General features: G+C 35.3%; 1 protein-coding gene across 16 annotated transcripts in view; it reads right to left on the bottom strand.

The window, feature by feature from the left end:
* The window catches only part of LOC124168927 (inositol hexakisphosphate and diphosphoinositol-pentakisphosphate kinase), a 99,249-nt gene that overhangs the window by 23,514 nt on the left and 52,349 nt on the right, over positions 1-23,386 (bottom strand). For 15 of the 16 annotated variants that reach the window (XM_046547330.1, XM_046547332.1, XM_046547323.1 and 12 more), the window contains 9 exons: positions 22,774-22,982; positions 21,424-21,653; positions 20,982-21,118; positions 19,116-19,230; positions 18,096-18,223; positions 15,417-15,534; positions 13,318-13,344; positions 1,014-1,241; positions 470-513 (listed from right to left, as the gene is read on the bottom strand). In XM_046547330.1, coding sequence (XP_046403286.1) covers positions 470-513; positions 1,014-1,241; positions 13,318-13,344; positions 15,417-15,534; positions 18,096-18,223; positions 19,116-19,230; positions 20,982-21,118; positions 21,424-21,653; positions 22,774-22,982 — 1,236 coding nt within the window. The remainder of the gene's footprint in view (positions 1-469; positions 514-1,013; positions 1,242-13,317; positions 13,345-15,416; positions 15,535-18,095; positions 18,224-19,115; positions 19,231-20,981; positions 21,119-21,423; positions 21,654-22,773; positions 22,983-23,386) is intronic. The other variant, XM_046547328.1, reaches the window with a different exon arrangement.

Below are 23,386 nucleotides of genomic sequence, written 5' to 3'. Positions count from 1 at the left end.
GAAGAAAGGATGCATAAATAAAAACGGTGGAGAGAGTTTGAGAGAGGGATCACGGAAGAAGACATAAGTGGAACTTAAAAGTTAAACTTAAACTTGTTATATGTTAAAAGACATGATGGAATATGTATATATTGTTATTAATAAACTATATTATTTAAAAAAAATCATTATTATAAATATATAAGGAAAAGGGGAAGAGTTAAATGCCCATTGGAAAAGAAGGGGAAGTTATGCAATCTATTTGTTATAATGTCCGATTGTAAAATGGGCCCCATTAGTCTTCCTTAATGATGTTTTGAATACAAAAAGTGTAAAAGTGATTTTGTTAATGTTATTTCATAATTAAGTGTGTTTCTATACCCTAAGGTAACACAAAACAAAAAGATAGAAGGTGAGTAGTGTTACAGTGTCAACCATTGTAGTGTAATGTGTAGGTGTAATAACAATACATTTGAACATTAACTCTTACCTTATAGGTATTGGTTCCGAAGCTGCACGGGAATCAGTTGATAGCTGTCAAGTGAAAAGAGTTGATTTAAGCATGGAGACTACCAAAACAAGCATAAATAATAGATACGATTTTTTTAACACAATTATGTTTCAAATCAGTAAGGCATTAAGTTATATGGAAGCAGTGATGCTATGTTTGATACCTCAGGTGTATAACACAACTGATTAAAAAATGGCAATAAAGCTATATTAAAAAAATGTTTTAAAAATGAAAATAATCATTTCCTTCCTAAAGTACTTGAATAATTTTGATATTCAAACTGGCATAACAGTAATGCATACTAACATCAATACAAGCTTAAATTTCCAAATGGTATGCTGCTTCTATACCACATATTCTTGTGCAATATTTTAGCTTGGGAAAACATAGTTGGTACCATGCTAAATAATCCTGATAATTTTAACTAGAAATAGACTAAGACACTATTTTTAAAATTCAATAATTTGAAGAGCAATTCCCCAGCCGATCAAAAAATAAAAAAATATGTACTATGAAAATGTACCTGTGCATCGTCTACTTCATCTTCAGCAACCTCTTCAGGGTTTTCTTCTTCAACGACAGGCTCACTAACTGGTATTTCTTCCTCCAAGGTGAGGTCTTCCTCTTCATCTTCAGACTTTTTATTTGCTGCTGCTTCAGCCTCTTTTTCTTTGCTCTCCACTTTTCTCACAGAAGCTGTGTCATCGTCTTCTTCCTCTTCATCGGCGTAATCCATTGAGCTAAGCTTTTGCTAAAGTGAAAAATAAAGAAAAAAATTTCATGGTACACTGGTTCATTGTAAATATCTCAATTCGTGCTTTGCAGAGGCAAAAAAATGAATTCAAAACTAAGGCCACCAAGCAATTCCATGCAAGAGCATACATTGGTTAAAACTAAATTATTCAGCAGCTCACAGAAAAAAAAACTGAAAATTAATAAGTGAAAAAGCAAAGCATCAAAGAAAGAAACAATTCAAATCCATAGAAGGCAACCATTCCGGCGTTTTACAAATTTTTTTGGGTCATGAAATAATCTCATGTCCTTCCTTGAAATGGATAGGACCTTAGGAAACTTTAAGAAAAATCTTACAAAGACCTGAAAAAAATTATTTTAATGCTCAAATTTGATACAAACCATGTTAAGATAATTTATCAGGCCATGCTCTAATAATCATTTGAATTTAATTAAAATCTAGAGAAATGGTGCTGCATACTTTCAGTGAATCAGTATGAAAGAAAAAATGAAGTGATATTAATAAGATTAATATGAATTACAAGAAGAACATGCAGTACCCAGCATCTTCCTTTATGAAACTTTTATACCACCCAATGCTGTTTTGGTCATCTTGCACACAAATATAAAGCACTAAAATTATTGATCACAGATACCCAACATCATAAGGCACCATTGGCCAAACAGAGAGGCTAAAACGCTCAGGACTATACAAAAAAATCTAGCATGAGACAAAACTCAATCGATCCGTTTAAAAAAATAACATGTTTAATAACAACTAATGTGGGAAATTGTACAAATGCAATATGAATTGAATAATGTAATTGTTAAATCATCATTGAACATCATGACATTTTAAGTTTTCATTCAATCACAATTACAAATAAATTACATGAAGAAAATCAAATTATCATAGAAAGCTTAGGTCTCAGATTGATTTAAACAATAACAATATTTACTTAATTTAATTAGAAGCCAGGAGCTGTTAAGAAAATTTTTAGAGACTGATTTACAGTTTTAGTGAAATTATCCATTAAAAATATAATTATTAAATAAAGAAAACATCGTTTTAAATGAAACTTACTACTTAAACACAATATACTATTTTAAGGAATATGTATATACTTCAGAGGATTCACCTCCACTGTTATAGAGCTTGATTAACATTATATACCTATATGCATTTTAAATCAAGTCATACTAGTTGGTTGCCTCACATTCATTCATCTTCAGTTTATCCCTTGCATTAATTTAATTGAAAGCAAATCGTTAACAACTATTGGCATACTGGTGGCATTGATACTTTATCATTGAAGCAGTATGACATCTGTTTCTAATGTTTTTGTACATATGGTGAAATGATTATCTTGAGAATTCCCAAGAACCTGGAAAATTTTCAATCATGTATGTATGTTGGTATCTCATATTCAATCATGTATGTATGCTGGTATCTCATATTGACTTTAGCCTTGCAGATGTATAATTTGCCAATGGTGAAATAAATTTATTATTATTATTATTATTATCTTACAGTGGCCTGGAGAAATTAACAAATCCATGCAAGGGCGTACCCAGGATCAATACGAGGGGGGGGAGTACGCCATGGTTGTTTAAGTGGTAACATTTTAGCAAGAAAAAGCGAATGAAACCAACATTTTAAGAAAACTAGAACAGCGCTTTATTAGTTTTATGATTATTTCCTTAAAAAAATTTAGTTACATGTCTTATACTAATACATATAATTTTTCGTTTGTTTAAACAAAATTTCTTCAAAAGTTTCGTTTCAATCCAGTTCTGATTTTTGCTTCTGGGGGGGGGGGGGGGGGGGGCTTGCTTGGTACGCCCATCCATCCATGGACTCGTATTACAAGCCTACCTTATTTCTCTATGATAGGGGAGCCAAATTGGGAGAAAATTGTATAGTCAAATATAAGAATACACATATAAATGAATTCTCAAGCATTTAAAATGCATATTAATTGCACATATTTACAAATGTAGCCTAGTACAATCAGAGCCTCTAAGAGACGGATAGAAAAGATATTAACCTTTTCGCTACGAACGACGAAAATATGCGGCACGACATTTCTTGACCCGGGAGACAAAAGCTGCAAATTTTCATTGGAGGTTTTTCTACACAGGCAAACCAATGCCGAAAATATACATTTCCATGCTCTCCCCCCTTTTATGATGGTCGCTGGTTCTCGAAGTCATAGTTTCGGGACCCAACAAAGCAGAACTTAGACCGTACCCTAGAAATCCGGGAGCAGGTACCCGGACCCCCCCCCCCCCCCCCCCCCCCGTCTTATATTACCCATCTTTGTTATAAGGGACCGCAGTCATTCAATTCTTCATTCAGTCAGTTTTCGAAATAAATACTTGTTCCTTTCACAAAAAATATAACAAAGAATGGAATGCTTTGTCTTTTGAGCAGCGTTTACAACTTTTAAACGAAATTCTATGATAAATATTAACTTATATCTTGATTTCAGCATAAACATCAACATGAAAATTGTTGCTGCATTAAATGCATTAATATTGACGGTAGAGCTTTGTTCAAAATTTAACAATTCTCAGAATAAAACAAGGATTTCAATTCGAAGTCCAAGCAATTTACATACAAGCATTAGCTATCCATATAACTAATTCATATATACAAAGCATGATTGACTGCGAAGCAATGCTGCTGGTGTGGTTATAAACCCCAAAAAGAGGGAGCCCAATAGGGTGGTTTCCTATTATTTTTTTATTGCCTAAATCGAAAGATTATTACTCCTGGAGTACGTATTTCACGCTTTTAGATTTTTAAATGACGATATCTATTTTTCGCGATTAAATGAAAAGTGAAAATATTCAAGCGCGCGAAAATGCAACGCGTAAGTAGGAATGATGGGAAAAAGTCCGTGCGACGCATTTCTGGTTCCCCCTCCCGCCTTGTGAGGTGACCTTGATCGAGGCTCTGAGCGCTGATAGGACGCAGGATGCTAGCGGGTAGCTGAGTACCTTGCTGGCTGGTAGCGCTTGGCTTAAAAAAGGTTTATTAATACCTTATCAAACGAAGAAAACTTTCCGACCTAAGCCAGTTTTAATAGGTGAATATTAAGACATGTTTCCCTGAGCTCTGTGCCTCATGCATGCATTGGTAACCTCAGACGATGTATAACTCCTATCCTCTCGTGTAGAAACTAGGTCCCTGTGACGTCACGTGGAGTGGAATCGCATGGGCGCCAATCTGGCCTTTTTCAAATGAGGATAAAATTTGACCCTTGCCATTCGTCAAAACCGGTATTTCAAAAACCAAATAATTTGTGTATTATGAATACACTAATGGTGGGTAACGAATCGCAATCAATGCCTTTCGTTTTCTTTGATGAAGGAAACTACCCTATTACCCTTGGAATCCGAGATAATGCGGAGTTCCCACTAGGAAGGGTCGAAAAAGGTCATTGTGTGATTATCCGCGATACCCTTTTTAACTTATGTCCTGCTAAAATGCTGCGTACTGAGGGGACGGAAAAGTCTCTTGGTTCTCAGTCCAGCAGTCATGCTAACAAGAGAACTCCACCATCTTGAAAGGGTTAACCCTAATTGCAATGAAGCAATGGTGCCAGTTAAAAAGTATATAAAAGCGTAATTAAAAATGTCATGGGCAAACATTTCTTGGGTATGCTCTGAACATATTCTACAAATTATCAGGTCCCTACATACTGAGTTCCTCAAGGCGATAATTCACACAGCTACAATGCACCCTCTCCGCCAAATAAGGGCTAAAATTTACCATAGAAATACTAAAGACACCTTTCGAAGAACTTGAAAATAAGAGAATTAATTCCAATAATAAGGACTTGCTCTACTTGTATGACACCTGCTCAGACCCTGTTCAGTTGAAGCATGCCCAAGCTCACATTCGAAATATGTATTGATTATCAACAAATTCCTATGCCATTGCAATCTCTTAGGCCTTATACTATAAGAACAAAAATACTGACATGGGACACCTCTGACCTCAAACGCTCAGAAGCGCATGAAACCGCATTCAGAACAACAAGCAGACAGACAAAACAGTGGTGCCAGTCATTTCCATGCAAAACTCCGCACTTGTTTGCTACCACCATTAGACAGTGGCATAGTGTAGCTGCACTAACCAGTGCTCCAGTTGCGTGAGTGGTATAGCTAATAATGTTCACTTTGCTCCATAACTTCACAAACCTAGTTAATACATATTGCAAACACTTTTTATAAGTTTCCCCAGCGAAAACATGGGGAGCGATGATGCGTACACCCGAATGCCACTATTTCGAGCGTTTGAAGTCAGAGGTGTCCCTTGTAAGAAACAAAAAAGTTCATGCATGAAAATAATTCAGGGTAGGGAACCAGATCTAAAATAGTTTGAAATAAAGATTCACTCAGAATTAAAAGAAAGATTCACATGCTTACTCTCACAACCATGAAAATTTGATCCTACATTTCAAGATACATTTCAAGGACCACCCTAATGCATATAGATGATAGAATTCACCTTTTCTCCCATCCCAATGAGAGAGCAGCAAAACTTAAACACCTCCCCATTCAACAGGCTACCAGTAGCTGCTCTCCCCCAGTGTGATTTTCGTGGTATTTTCGAGAAGAAACTTTAGGGATATTTCAAATCTTACTTTTCAAATTAATTTTTGTTGAAACAGTAGTCTGTGTTGGTCATTAGTCCGATGGTTATAATTGTCACAGCTCAAGAATGGTAAAATATTAGGTATTAAAATTTACTTCTACAGTTGGCAGTAACCAGAGGCGGAATTCTGTACACCGTACCGACGATTGTCGGTGTCGGTAAGCCGGTCCTACCGATAAGTCTCGGTACGAGCGATTCAGGAGACACGTTTTACCGACGATTGTCGTTATCCCACCGACAGTTGTCGGTAAACCCGTCGGTACATACCGACGATTTCAAAACGCTCGGTAGGACCTACCGACAAATTTTTAGCAACATGGCAGACTTTTGTTTACACTTTTCGGCCTAAGCTGACGATTTTAAATCATAAACTACGACGCTAGATCCGTGGAAGCGCTCTAATTGTATGTTATTTATAATAAAAATGATTGATTAAACACTTGAAACGTAAAATTTACATAGTGGGAGCAGTATTTAACTTAACCAATGTTACACGTATATTACATTATGCGTTCCAATAGCGTAAGGTATTATACATTATAAATATTCCGTAATTTTAAGTATATAACATATTGCTTTGCTTTTAAATTACTCACAACAAGACACGATAGGTATCTATTGTTGATTTGTAAAGTTTGGATCCGAAATTAATTTATATTTTCAATAAAAACGAATGCCTATTGATGCACTTCCAATGAAATATATACGTGGACATTTCGTTCACTTTTATATTAACTTCAATACCCTATGTGAGCGTCTGAGAATGGGGTTTATGATGAAAATAACTCTCCTACCTTCGTAAGTACTCTTGAGAGCATCAGACAGCAACGACGAAATAGAAAAAGCATATTGCTACTATATTTTAGAAGAATATAAATGGCATCACTTAACTCCTCTCACTCTTTGACGTCGTTACCGGTGCACAAAACTTCCCGTAAAATTAATGCTGAATTTACTTCACCATACTAACCAAACACCGATAGATAGATTCAAGATAGATTTTCATTATTACTATAAGAGCACTGAGTAGGTACGTACCGTGTATTCCATCGGTAGAATGGGGCAAATAAAAAGAATGATTGCACGAAACAAGGAAACATTTAATGAATTATTCATCATAAAACTACAAAAATTTAATTTCAACACGAGAAAACCTTCATACTTCCAACGGTATATCACAAATTAACACTGATCAAGCATATTTAGTCAAAGTAATATCAACGCAAAGTTTGAAATAACACACAAATGGTATCAAAATGCAAAAGTTAACACTTCCAAATAGATAGCGTAAAGTATGTCACTCAAGTTCACAATCACAACACTTGACGCGATGATACTGATGATACCTTCCGTGACATCCGTGGAATCTTGGTGTTTTTCTCAACGAATGTATTTTAAATAGCCCAAAATGTGAATTCAAGCGACAAAAATGTTTTCTAATTAAATAATTACCCTTGTGAAAGTATCGGACTTACGGCGAACAATGAGGCAAACGATGCGTAAACAAGCCGTGGCTCAAGATGAAGGTACATTGTTACAATACTAATAAAAATAATTTCGTCACTGCTAATCCCAAGGATACAATTATAATAAGCGTAGGTGAACAATTATGTAGCAGACAAAGTCCTCTTCAAGACAATTATACTTGAAAATTCCAATACATTGAGCACCTAATGTTGCCGGTGTTCTTCTATCAACGACCGTTGAATCCTTGAATATAAAGGCTTTTTTACTTGGGCTAGAAAAAATCCGATGGTAAATACAGCAAAATCTCGGAATACAAGCCACATCGCACCAACGGGAGTAAGAAATTGTGTTCGCAGAGTGATTAAACATCGAAAATATTTCACAAAGCAGTGATCAACTGTTTTTAACTTCTTCGCGGGCTGACGAATAACAGATGGCGTTTTCGGAGCCTCATTTGTTTAATGCAAACAAAGGAGAAATATGATTGGTCGAGGCGCCTAGCCTCGCGTGCGGGTGCCACTTTCGTACCGACAAAAGCATTACGTCACGAATTTGTCGGTTGCACCGACAATCTGTCGGTAGCGGGGTTTTGTGAATCACATTTCTATCGGTGCGACCGACGATCGTCGGTAGCTACCGACACCGACGATCGTCGGTATCCGTGTACAGAATTCCGCCCCAGCATTATTTCATTAATTAATGATGATTTCAAAAAATTTATGATATTGATTAAGTCACCCAAAATTCACCATTTTAAATGATGATCCTGTAGTCATTGTGTCGATGACATCTTGGAATCAATTCTCTCACTTTTAAGAGGACCGTAAAAATTGAAAAACCTACACTCAGACATAAAATTACTGTTTTGTATTTTGTTTTTCTGCTAGTGACTTTAACTTTTCATAGAAAATAATGTTTTCTACTTACATTAATTAAATCGCTTCGTAATTAAAGCCACAATAATAACATGCACCATTCTTTATATTGAATTATAAAAAGCAAGGGGAATGAATTATTGTGGTAAAAATTATTTTTTTAATTTCAGGAGTAAATTAATGGGGGACATTATCAAATGAAAATTTAACAGCAACCTGAAGCCTTTGATGAACAAACCATAACTGTTGTAGATGAAAGAAAATAAAAGCCTCCCATACATTTTTAAAGCATGTTTAAAAACATAACATGTAGTCAGTTAAAGTGCCACTCAATCACATGCATGATAAACTACCTCAAAATCCAACATTCATCCAAAAAAGACATTATGCCTAATTTATTAGAGATTCCTTATGACTAGGTTTCTACACTTATTATGAATCATAATCCCTGATGTTAATCAAGTGATAATATGATCAACTGATTTTGAACCTGTCCGGCCCACTAAATCTCCAAACCCTCTATATTTTGGACTCAATTTTCCATCATGAGCCATGCATACAGCTGTGCATTTCTTCCTAAAAAGAGATTTTTTCTCTGTAGTTCTGGTAACTTCTATTAAAAAAAATGTTCTATGCAAGTCAAAAGTTTGCCATTTATTAGTGGTACTGCCAAGGCGTACACAATTTCATTTCAGGTTAAAACTCTATCGTCCAGCAATCTAGGATACTGAAAGTCTATTATTCAGAACACTTTGAACGTACAGTTTTTAGTTCACAGTTTTCCATACTGTTGAGCTGTCATTGGTTCGACTGGAATTGGGAAATCTCAACCTTCATCTTAGCTCATGCTTGCTTACAGCATTCTAACAATCTGATCTGTAATTTGTTATTAAGGTTTACATGCTATTTTATTTGATAATCTGGAATTGTTCAAGATGTAAGTGTGAATAATTTTGATAAAAAACTGAAACATAAACATTAATTCTACAGTTAAAAGAGGTGGAACTGATAAAAAAAATTGGATTGTGGAACTTCAATCAGAGCTGTGAGAAAATTTATCCCATTGGTTTTTTGAAAGGGTACGATTGAAAGAAAAACAAGGGGAAATTTTTTTTCCAGAGAATGAAAGCCGGAAAAATTTGCAGAAGCAGAAAACTTGAAAATAAGTGAAAAATAAGGATGTAAACAGTGCACTAATATAGTGGTTTAAGTTGCGTTGAAGTAATGGAGTAAGCATTTCTGAAGACATGCTAATTGAGTTATTTTACAGCAACTTTCTCTGAGATTTATTTTTTATTTTCTGACTTACTATTTATTTTTATAACTCTGCATACACTTCTAACAAAAACGTAAATCATACAACATAGTGAAGTATAAAACATGAAAAAGAGTTTAAGTTTTGATGCCCGCATTATCATTTAATGAAAATGTCATGACATGACAAAATGTAATTAAATAAATCAACGTGATTGACAAAGTTATTTCTCAGAAAATGTTGACTACATGCTTCTGTCAACTTTTTCCAGCTGAGTTGGAAATTATTCACCACCATTGTCAAATTACAATTCAATTATGAAGAAACAGACTTGATAAGTAATTTATGGATAACTAGATCCAAATTTTTTCAAACAAAAGCCCAAATGAACATGAACGTCCAGATAAATACAAACACCCAAATGAACATGAACATCCAGATGAAAACAAATGCCCACGCAAAATGATTTTCCCAGGGAAATGAACACCCAATCAAACCACACCTCAGTAAAGCCATTCATTTTCGTCTCGCCACTCAACATTAGTGCTGGCTAAAAGCAAGACCAAGGGGTATGGATAAGAATGAAGGGGAGGGGCTCTGGGGTCTATGACATGACTTCAGCACCCTGGGATGGTCTGCACCGTAACAGCCATCTCTTGCAATCACAACGTACTTGCTCGAGTAAGCTAGTGATTCAGCTGCAGTTCAAAATACGTCTTGGTGAGCACACTATCTGGCCCGAATACTTCGCATGAGTGCAGAGCAGAAATAAACAATGAACAGGGAGTTTTAGGGAATAGTTTGTTTCGGCAGTTCCGATCTATTTGACCCACCTCTAACATGTAGTAATTGTTTCTCCAATATTTTTAATTTAAATTGTTTTTGTTTTTTTTTAAGATGTCATACACCTGGTCACAAACCCTCATAGCAATTACATTTTTATGGTTTCCCTGGAGGATGAAAAATTTGGGGGACTAGGTATCTTGTCCATGTGATGAGGCAATTAACAATAGTTAAATACAACATCAGGATACAAAATAAGAATTTGTACTCAATGTTTGAAATTCAAAATATGATTAAAATAATATCATGTTCTAATTATGCCGCTAAACTGGCAAAAAAATAAAGCCTCATCTAACATATAAGAGCTCTTCCGTCATCTATCGTAAACTTAAGAAATGGAATAAGTCTCTTAACAACCGTAAAACACACAAACACATATCAATTCCAATGAAACAAAATAAATTTACCCTAAATTTGGAGAGATGAACTAAAAATCCAGTCGACAGACTTAATCCTGTTACTTTTTCGCACAGATTTACCACACATACACAGGGGTTGAGAGCAAGTTATGTAAACCGATTTTTAATACTTTCATCAACTTCAACTAATAATTCAAGAAAAATGATATAACTTTCACTAATAAAAGCAAAGAAATTAAAAATGCAATAACTTCTTTAAATTGCACAGCAGTGCAGTAGAATTAATCTTGATGCATATAGAGAAAAAGAGATTAAATAGTAACAGCATATTGTAACAATTTTTTAAATTCAAATTCTGTTACATTAAAATTAAATTACTTTTACTCTAACACCAACAATAACTCTAATGGTAAACAATAACATGATTTATTGTGAAGGAGATAAAAATTTGCATTCCAAGCGTAAGTGATATTAATTGGTCCAAAATAAATTAATGAGATCTGAAGAAAACTCAATTCCTTTGAATAGTATATTATTTAAAATACTGAATACTTCCAAATATAAGCCCCATACTCTTTTGCCAAGTATGAATTTCTTTTAAGATACCTCGGTGGTAACAAGATTACCTCTTAACAATGGAAATGGGTTATCTACAATAATGCACCCCAAAAATATAAGCAAGCAAAAGTAAATTATGTGGATATGATAACAGAAAAAACAACCATGTACCAACGAATATAAAGTGAGTGTTGCCAAAATTGCAAAAAAAACATTCATCCTTCGAATTATTATCAAAAAATCTTTTTCTTGAGTAACCGTCGTGAAAACCTTGATAAAAGAACAAAACAACCTAATCAGCCATATTATGAGACATGATGGCCTGATGAAGACAATCCCTAAGGGACAAGTAGATGGCAAGAATGGAAAGGGAAGACCATAAATAAAATTTATGGAGTAAGTAAAGAAAGATGTGAAAGAGAAGTAATATGTAGATGACAAAAGATTAGCTGACAAGAGAATTGAGCGGAGAGCAGCATCAAACCAATCTTAGGATTATTGACTTGTGATGATGAACAGAAAAAATATTAAAGATTGAATGATATTTTCATTGCCTCATTTATTACCTCACGCAATATGTATTGCGTACTATGGGGAAGAAAAGTATCCCAAAAAGTTTGTGCTGCAACCAGCAGTCAACAAGAAAATCAGTTTCCTTTCTGTTCGCATGTTAAACTTAGGCCAAAATCTGAAATGCGAAGGACAAAAATATAGCATTGTTATCCTATTTTCACCGTACAAAGAGGGGATAAAATACCGGCAGCTTGCATGTTCCTCTTTTAACTTGTTGTGGTCTCTTGGTGGAACTTTAGATAATCCTTATTTAATGCCTCTGAATTTTTCTATTTAAATCTCTCGCCAAATAAAAAAAATCACCACTTATTTTCTCATAAGACTTTCTTCTCATCATACTGAGTATGCTGAGTACGGAGTACATGGGTACTACTGAGTATATGGAGGTAAGGTATGGACAATGACAGCAACTGAGAAATCAAGGGTGGAGAGACTTTCAAAATGTAGTGCTCCTGAAGAATGATGAGGTTCAAATGGATCAACCAAGTAAGTAATGAGGAAAACCTAATGAGATTAGTAGAGGAGAGAAGCCTTGTGAAAACCTTGATAAGAAAATGAAATAATCTATTTCGACAAATGTTGAGACATGATGGCCTGATGAAGATAATCGTCGATAGACAAGTACATAGATGGCAAGAATGGAAAAGGAAGACATTAATAAAATATATGGAGTAGATAAAGAAGGATGTGAAAGAGAAGAAATACGTAGTTGCGAAAATATTACCTGACAGATGCCGTTAAGTTATCTCTGTGGCTAGTCCCAGTAGACTTAAACCACTTGACGGGATCCCTCCTCTCCCTAATGTGAGATTAGGTGAGAATCAACTTCACCCCCTCCCCCCTACATGCTTCATGTAATAATGGATGTCCCCTAACGAATGATGATAATGAGCATTTCTCTTACCTTGGGCCAAGGTCAATATTCACCCATAGTCTCCCATTTCTATGGTGTAAAGAGGAGGAAGAGAGGGATGGGTTTGGATTGAGATCATCCAAATTTGGCCTCAAATAACATGCCATCAGAAAGGAAACTGTTTTCCTTGCGGACCAACGATGGCAGCACAAACTTTGTAGCAATACTCTTTTCTCCTAAGTACATGGCTACTTCATAACTTGGTAAAGACATTCTACACATCACATTTCAATTTGCTGCCAACACATTTCAGGATATCAAATAACGCAATCTTTACAAGAAAAGTTTAAATTATTATCAAAATAAATCACTTGAAAATTTAAGCTTCTACCAAAAATAGAAGTGAAAAATCTAGCATGGGGCAATTATTTGGGAATAAACAGCAATTAAGTCATTTATATGAAGACCTGAAAGCTTCATCATTCACGAGGATCTATTAATCAGATGTAATTATAATGCGTTTATGCAAAAATCCAAACCCTTAGAAATGTTGAATACTCCCTAAAATATTTTCTACAAACTATTTCTAATTCAACTAATTAATGATAGACATTTATAGCTCGTGAGTAGTAACATAGGTAATTACCTTGCACAGATATTCACTCCAGAAAGCCTGTTAACATACAAAACTTTCATTTTCAAATAAACAGGGCAAGAAAATTAAACTAGATATGTTATAGTATCTGTTCGGTACATTACCTACTTTGTATTGGTAAATTCACAGACACATACATCTATACAAACTAATTAGCAACTTAACCACTAGACCAAAAAAGTACTAAGTTCATCAGTTTGGTTTGTACCAATGCCTAGTAGCAGAGCCTCAGCTTAAGCCATTCAATGAAGCAGCTCAACCTATCAGTCTAATATACACAAATATCCAAACACACACGAATAAACACACATAATATGAACCTTCCCAATAAAAAATTCCTTTAGAGAAACTATTGGCAGGCAGTGCACAAATACCGTATTTCTCCAAATATAGTCCCCCTCTGAATACAGTCCCCCCCCTAATTCTGAGGCTTCAGTTTCGGGAGAAGTTAAAAAAATACGTTTGAATATTGTCCCCCCTTCACTTTTACCACCGGTATTTTTGGAAAAAAAGGGGGACTATATTAAACATATACTTAATATTTCTGACATTAGTAATTCGACAATCACAATGAAAATAAATATGTATCTACACAGCGATATTAAGGACATGTTCACTATGTTCATTTTATGGATTCCTACAATTTTTTCCCACAAAATTCCCACATGAACAACTTATACCAACAATGATACCACTACTGTGTCAACACATATACTTTAAAAATGAGCACAAAAACTTTATTAGGGATCTTACTTTTGGGAAAACAGGAATAAATTCTAATAAATGAGAACATTAAAGCTTTTGACAAAAATAAGAACGGTCAAGTAAGACTGCCTATAAAAAAAATTATCCAAATTATGAGACCAACAAGAATTAATAATCCATTGACTATATTTTAAAATGCCTTACTGATTTTTAAATCACAATTTGCATTACCCATGAATAGACAATTCTGATAGATGATGAGGGGATTCTATCCTGCCTTCACAAAACCAATAACAATTAATTTCCTTGATCATTCCGCAAAGAGTTACAAGTCTGTGATTCTGTTCAACCTTGATTGAGAATACCTAGATTACTCGATTATAGATGTTTCATTTGCCTAACTTTTAGATACCTTATAAGTGCATGAAATTCATACGATCAGAAACGATTACTGTGGAACCTCGTTACAGAGAGTACGGACTATTGCGAGACCCCCGCCATTACGAGAGATAACCGAGGCACCGTCAATTGACCCTATAATAAGCATGTAAAATAAATTCCATTTCACGCGGCCCTTTTGGTGTTGGCACTCGCCATAGCGAGTTTCCATCGCACGAAAACCTTCACCAAGAGTCCCTAATCTCTGTAATTTCTTGCGATCTGTTAGAAATGAAGTTAACATGGAGTGCTCAGTCTCAGTGGATGCGGTAAAGTGACAATTCGCTATAGCGAGTGTGTATTTGAGCACCGTGGGGTCTCGTTTTATCGAGGCTGCACTGAACAAGAGTGCAACTGCATATCAAATACTCCTCAAATACTACACCAGTTTGAAAATAATTAAGCCAAAAATTCAGTTTTGCCTATCTTATTACTCCTAGCTGGTTGTCTCGCAGGCAAACAATGCTCAAATCAAACAATTTCCCCCAGATTGCTAACAAATAGTAATCCTACATGAGTCCTTTAGAAATTCTGGAAATTATGTGCACCATGCATTAAACTATGCCATTGTTTAAGCATGGCATACTCATATAAATTATTTCAAATGTTAGGTGCACTAAAGTGCAATGAGTGCACTAAACAAAATATGAAAGCATACTTTTTGTTAAAGATTCATATCATAGAAATTATTGAAAATTTTACTTGCATACAAAATGATACAGAATTTACGGATTAAAAAATTGTGAAATTCAGAGATAAACAGATCAAGGTGACTGCAAGTGAAGAATGTTTATGACTCAACCAATACAAATTATTGCAATAAGCAACAAATGTACCATACTTAGTAGACACTGTCAGATTTTGTGGATTCACTAAACAAAATGCATTGAGGCTCCAAATATGAACTCAGAAATGGAGACTGGATTACGATCCAATAATGAACTTACCATATTTTTAGATCCAACGGAGTCATTTCGACTATGAGGCCGAAATCCTGGCCCAGGAGGCAGGTTTTTCTGAACACAGCAGTTGACTCCAGGACTAAAATGAAGCTCAACATGGAATCTGTAAAACAATAAAGAACAAGCACCATTAATTTTTCTTTTAAATTTTATCAATGCCCATAAAAATTAATCAGGCCACAAATACAACTCCATTTGGACATTGGTAAAAGAGCCAAAATCCATCAACTGAGATGAATCACCCATCTGGTGTATCATGATCAAATTAAAATTTAATTATCAGCAAATTTCATCAAATAAATCTGTAAATTTCAGCCGATGATTTCTTCATATTTATTACTACTATTTCGCCATTTAAAAAACAAATTTTTCTCAGAAGTTTTAAAAATATTTGAGTATTGGTATCTCATCTTATGGAAAAAAAGTTGGTTGGCAAGTTTTAAAGGATATTTGGAGGCAAAAGTAACGTAAAGGAGGAAGAATAAAAATAAAGCCAGAAAAGGGAATTGTGAGATCAAATTAAATTTTACTGCCACTGATAGTTCAGGTGATTCAAAAGGGGTTCTCAAATGGCTGTAAAATTTGACACCACTCGTCAGAGGAATAAACAAAAAAAAACTCCACCATTATGCCCTCCTGTGGCAATTTACGGGAATTACTTCCACACCAGGGACTACCACAGACATAAGCACACACCCGAATAGACACCTTTGCAAGGCTGTCGGACCTCCCTAAGGTGACCTTGGATTGTAACCTGGGACCCTTCATAGAGCTGGATGGTCTCTCCTATGGATGCCACCTTATTGCACACTCACACTTCTGTGGTAGCTTACGGAAATGTTACTTCCCTGCCAGGGACCACCACAGGTCATTCACACTACCCAGGAGAATTCTTTATGGGGCAATAGTGACCTCGCTAAGGTAATCTGGGTTATAACTTGTCCTCCTATGCAGAGCTGTAGGGACTCTGCTAAGGATGCCAAGTTTTGCCACAATCACACTCACAAGCACTCAACACAAGCACTAGGGTACGGATTTCTGGTAAACCACTCAAAGAGAGCATGGACAGGATAATACAAACGCTAAAACAAACGAACGAGGGTGAAAATCGAATATGTATTTCCGCCACAATGTGGCCCTCTTCAGCAAGCTGAAGAAAAATAAGCACTTCCAACACGTAGTTAAAAGTGAAATGGTAAGGGAGGACAACCTATCTTAAATAGGAAAGGAACTTAAAAGGGGGGATCAATGGCATAATTGGGGGTTGGGTGTACATGAACAAGTGGGTATGAATTAGAGGAGGGAAGTCTGATATTAGAAAACATAGATGGACAGGATATCAATGGCTGTAGGACCCGGGGGACAGTGAGCAAAGGTCATTGGCGGGAGAGAGGGCGGGGGAAGTGAAGGGGACTCGGTGAGCGCGATGGTTTGGTAGATGGAAATTTTTGAGATATGAATTACTTCAAGATGGAAAAAAGCAAACTGTGTGGAATAGGTCCATCATCGTCGTTACATAGTATACCATTGTTTTTATGTATGAACAGACTTTCATAACCATCGAGTAGATGGTTGGGCGTTTGTTTCAATAATTTGAGGTTGTTTTTGGAGGTTTCGTGTCCTGTGTCGATAAAATGTTGAGCAATGCTGGATTTTTCTGGCCTGTTATACTTGAAATGAGACATGTGTTCTTTGAATCTAGTTCTAATGTTTCTACCTGTTTGTTCTACGTAGGAATTGTCACAAAATTAGCAAGAAATTTGAAAAATTCCGGATTTGTTGAATGTATCGATTTTGTCTTTGGTGTCCCCTAGTAAGTTTTTATGGCTATTTATGAACCCCTTTTGAATAACCTATCTATAGAGGCCGTAGAGCTCATTTCCCCTGTTATCTAACAGTTCAGTTGTTTACTGCCAACAATTAAATTGTCTACACAAGTGAAACTCATGCCTATTCAGTACCTCCTTTTTGTACTGGCTTTTAATGATAAGTCTTCCAAAACCTTTTGAATTGTCGGTGATAGTTTACCTTATGAAACAATCACAAAAAAATTCCACCTAAATCGTTATCTTTCAAAAATTTTTGCACTAAAAAGCTACGAAACATGCATTTTTTCAAAACCAAATAAATTTTGAGTATCTTCAAATTCAATTGAGGTCCACAAAAATTCCACGTCTCTAATCACAGTCTTCCATAAGGTTAATTATGGGAAAGTAAAAGTGATTTTCTATTGAGTTTCAATTTTGAATTGTGGGTGATTGTTTACCTTACGAAACAATCACAAAAAATTCCACCAAAAACGGTTTCTTCTGAAAATTAAAAAAAAAGCACCAAAACATGCATTTTTTCAAAACAAAATAAATTTTGAGACATCTTCATAATAAATTGTAGTCCACAAAAATTCCATGACTCTAATCATAAGCAATTTTGGGCCATAATTGGGTCTGATGATGGCCCGGGGGTCATATGCACATGATAGGCATTTGAAGTTGGGATTGGTTGATTACTCTTACAATTGACTTTTGTAGGCAGGATAACTGTCCCATTGGTGGGACATATATTTCTCATTGAAATTCAAGGGGATAATCAGGACCTCAAAAATCTTTAAGCATTTGAATACACTTTAGTTGTGAGGATATGAATACCACAATTACTTTTTCTTACCTCTCCTCTGATGATGGATCCTTAGTTGGATCTTCATAAAGCATAACAACAATTTGAGACATGTAATTCAGCTCCGAAACCATACTGACGTATTCCATTGCCCGATGCCACTGTTCATCTTTCAACTCCTGCAACAAAATAATAAGGTATGACAAAACATGTCAACAAATGATTCAAAAAGTAACACTCTAACAAGATCGAATGGTTCAGTCAACACCAGGAGGAAATACATCCATTCACTCAGAAGCAACGAGGTTAATGGCAAATCATTATTACATTTTATTCAATGTCTTTCCATTTCAATTCTAAACAAGTAAAAAAGGCTAAGGACAAACAATCTTCAGAGTAATCTTAACATTGGTATTGATAATGCATAAAATTTGACTATCTGCCATTGAAAAACAAGCCTTCCAACATAAGTAATTTGATTCCGTTAAATTTAAGGTACAGAATACCCTTTACGACATTCATCTGTTCAGGAGGACCAAATTTGAAGCAAATGCTACCATGTGTTCCATCAGCATTGTTTTTGGATGAGGAATCATCATCAAAGAACATCAATGTATGGAAATGTTACGCTAAGAAATGTTTCAATGGCAAATAAGGAGTAGAATTACACAATTGATGATACACTGGATGATTGGTAACACAATATGGTGAAATTTTAAATTTTAAAAACCAAGCACAAAAATCAGCCAAGATTGTAGGTACATAGATACCATTGCCAGTCATAAACATCATTAAGGGGGGTCTACTATATTTAAAATTTTATATTGTAAGGCCATAATTCAATCTATTAAGAACTGCATGAAATTTAACGCACAAAATACCACATAAGAAAGGATTACATTGAAATTAATTTAACAGATCCAATGCAAAGCTATAAAATTATTTATTTTTTTGAAAGGCAATTCAACTCCTTAAGCGTAATGATTAAAACATCATATGATTCAAAATATGTTAACTTGAAGCAATGGACAGTAATTCAGGGTGAAAAAATACAAACATTCAGCAACTTACATTTATCAATCCACCATATCTTAAAACAGTCAACAAGGAATGGACATGGCTTTCACTGGTAAAGTAGAGTCTAGTTCTGACATGGCGGCCAGGGCTTGATACTCCATGAGAATACCTTGAATAGAGATAAAATGAGTTCATATTCCAAATGCCAATAACCACAATTAGAAGGTTCTCTGGTTAGAATTGCACCATCAAGTTTCCAACCATGATCAACTTCTGTCCATTAGATTTGCCTAAAAATGTAAAGAACCTATTCACACAGAACACCATTTCAGCTAAGGCAACCTCTCTCTGGTTATATTAATCTATTGGGCAAGCTTTTTCAAGAACATAGTTGGAAAAGAAGTAGAATTTGCTGGTTGATCAGAGTAATGAAGAAGGAAACAGCATGGGACAAGCTTCAAAAAGAAATCTAAGTGCCTACCCTCGCCAAGAAAAATTATCACATATTCACAGTGAAACAGAGATCCTAAACAAAATCCATTTAGAAATGGCCACAAGTTCCCACTGAATCAATGACAGATCTTTCCTGTACTCTTTTCAAATAAAAATACCATCAAAGAGAGTGCTGTGTTTTGTAGGTGACAAAAAGAAGTAACATGCGATAAATGGAGTACTTTCGAAGTATGAATGTATGAATAATGTATTGGATATAGAGACATGGTGCATAGTAGCAACTTAAGACTGAAATAGAGTAGAATAGATGGTGGCAGCAGTGAAACAATAATAAATATGATGAAGCTTCATTGTCATACAATTAAATCACTGTTCTCTATTTTCATACCATCAAATTTGAACTCTAACAACATGCATAAAATTCTACTATAATGGCATTATCACAAAATACAGTAACTTAAGCCAGTTAATTGAGAAAACAGTAAGCCCTCGACTTACGAGCACGATACATTCTGAGACCTTGTTCGTAAGTTGAAAAACCTAAGCAAGGCATCATAAAGTGCTTTCATCCTGCAGAATGCAACACTGCATTTCAATTATGCATTAACACTCAATGGAAACAAACTGATCTTGCTGCGCATGTGACAAGGCTGGAGCCGAAAAAATTTTGCTGTCTGTGGGAAGGAAGAGTGAGCTAAACCTGAACAGTTCCTGAATTCACCATGTTTTAATTGATATTTCGTTAAGACTGTCCAAAAAGTGAGTTCCTTTACGCCACAGCTTGTTGCATCGGCCAACATCATAGGTGCCAAATTTGAAATTTCAGGCTCCCCTGAAGTTTCTTGAATGCTTGTATCTCTTAAAGTTCGCATGTTCGTAAGTAAAGGACTAATGGTAATTATCGGACGATAACAAGAATGACAAATATCAGGCTCTTCAACAACATAGCCCTGATATTTATTATTACCCCAAAAGAAGCTTCCATTAAAACATAAATGAATAACAATAAATTTGCCAGTTAAATAACTTCCAATAGTATTGAACTACTAATAGGATTATTTAAATGAAACACTGAAACATTTCCACAGGATTTATTTTAACAAAACACGTTTTGTTATTACAAACAACATTATCAAGTACATCATATGCCGTTGTTCTTCCCTGTGTATGTCTTAGTGCTTAAGGGGAGGGGGTACTCCTCTACCAAGACTCTAAACGATGAACCTATCCCCAACAACCTACCTACAATATTCCCACTTTTCAACACATCCTACATCTTACCCTCTCCTCTTAAGCACAAGAAAAAACACCAGGACATATGTTGCACTTGATAATGTTATTAGTAACAACAAAATGCGTGTTGTTAAAATAAATCCGGTGGAAATATTGCAATGTCTCATTTAACTAATATTAAGTACTTCCACCACATCATGCCTCATATCATACAAGATATAAGTAAATGTATACCTAGGATTCAAACGGTTTACTGTCTCTTCCCCTGACTCCTCGATGTTTCGCTGTAGATCGGCACGGATCTTCTTGAGGAGGGGTGTGCAGATTCCCTGTCCAATGGTCAGCTTTTCTTGTTTCGTAAGCCCATATTCCTATGAAATCAATAGAAGATTACTATTGGCACCACACTGCATGTCCTTATGCCAAGAAAAGAAGTAGAAAAAGGTTGACAAAGACTGGAGTCCATCAAAACTGGACTTTTTAACATTTCTTTCATTGACTTCTATGCTTTCCAAATGATAGAAAATGTATTTGCTTTACTAGCATTTTCTTAGCTGAACCACCTCATATCAGCATAGAGCATAATAAGCATAATTAAGCAACTAATCATAGCATGTAACGAAAGGAGATGGAGAGAATGCATTCTAAAATTAGCACGCAAGCATCCGATCCGTACCTGAGGTATGACAATGTCAGCCAAATATTTTGCATTGACATAAAGCTCTTCTGCTTGATCAAACTGGAGTGTGTGCTGATTGTGCTGTAAATCATATTTTATGCAGTCATATATATCAGGTATTTTGGAAATATCGTAAGTATTAGCATTTTTTGTGCAAAAATCCTTCTCAATTTTTCCCCAACGTCTTCCCATAAGCTCCCAAGTTTCGCCATGGTAAAGGATAGCATCTGCAAAAGGAAGAAATATGATCATAGCCACAATTGAAAAGCCACAAAAGAAATTCTAAAACTGCAAAAAAAAGCAGTGAGGATTCTGAGTGGTGCTGGGCCCCATGACCACTGCAGGCCAATTTTTAAAAACTTTCATATCCTCACCATCTACAGCCTCTTTGTGTTTTGCAGCATTATGCACATTAAAGATAACTTAGATACCTACCCCATTCGATCCACCATCCACTCTCATGACACTAGGGCTAAAAATAGCCTAAATACTAATTACTGTAGGCTGTTTAAGACCAACAACCAGTCTGACAATTTGGGAGTAAAATTATTTAATAAATTACCCAGCAAAGCCAGATCAGTGAGCATCACTAGACTGAAAAATGTGCTGGAAAAGTGGCTGTGCAATTATCCACTGTACTCAATTCATGAGTATTTTGAGCTGGACTTTTCTTCTCTTTTATTTTAAATGCAATCTTTGTAATGTATGTGTTTCTAATGTTTTGATCCAATGTACATGTTTTGTATGTTTCGTTGTACCGAATGTTTTCATAAATGTGTTGTATACAACATCCGCGAGGGCCAATCCTCGCCGTGGATGAATAAAGATAAAGATAAAGATTGTTAACTCTTGAAAAGAAGAATATAGATGCCCTAAGTTTGAAGCTCTAAAACACACCTTCTGTTACTTATAAAAACACTTCGAAATCATATGCATAAAACATTATCCAATCTTGTGTTAGATAGATAGATTGAAAAATATTTATTGTTCAGGAAAAAATCCACAAGAACAAAAAAAATAATAAATAAAATAAATAAATGACGGTTTGCTTGCACATTAAATACAAGATAGATGAATACAATGATGATAAACTGAAATTTTTTAAATTTCTATGCATAATGTTAATTCATTTCATGACAAAACTAAATATAGCAAATGCATGAAATTTTAGTAAAAAATGACAAATAGAGCTATGCACCAAGCCACATTTGATACAAACACAAACAAAAGTCACGTATTATTAACTAACAGGTAAAAAAAAATGGTACAAGTAAAAAGTAATAAATCAATTAAAAGTACAAATAATTGAATTAGTCAATTAGTTTGACAATAGACAAGCTCTCATACCTTTAGTCTTAGGATCATCTCTCTTTGTGCGAACAATATCCATGAGACGACGAATCAAAGAATGAACTCGTTCACAGCAACGGACGGGGTTTTTCACAAAATCCAAGGCAGCTGAAATGCTGAGAGCACCACAGGGGTTGACTTTCGCCCTGTCTTCAGCCGTGAACTCCCGATCTTGCTGCATCAACTCATGGAGTCTAGCCTTGGCCCTAAGTTGAAGAGGAACATTGCATTTAATACAGCAACTAAATACGATCCAGCTACTAAATCAACTTATGTTGTCGCGGCATATCTCATTGCATTTGAATTAGAATAATTGAGACAGATTGAACATGATATTGATTGTGTGAAGATGAGATGAGAGATAATTAGGCAACCAAAATTAAGGAAATAAAACTTTGTAAGGTTCACTGTTATTTAATTATGGGCACGACCCGGGTTTCGTAACTTGGTTACATCGTCAGTTGACTGATCTTGCATGCATCATACATCACTTGTGTACTTTGTGTATAAATGTATGATGCATGCAAGATCAGTCACCTGACGATGTAACCAAGTTACGAAACCCGGGTCGTGCCCATAATTAAATAACAGTGAACCTTACAAAGTTTTA

This window comes from Ischnura elegans, chromosome 12 (genome assembly GCF_921293095.1).
Source record: "Ischnura elegans chromosome 12, ioIscEleg1.1, whole genome shotgun sequence".
NCBI lineage: Eukaryota > Metazoa > Arthropoda > Insecta > Odonata > Coenagrionidae > Ischnura > Ischnura elegans.
This window is presented reverse-complemented; position numbering and strand designations above follow the sequence as displayed.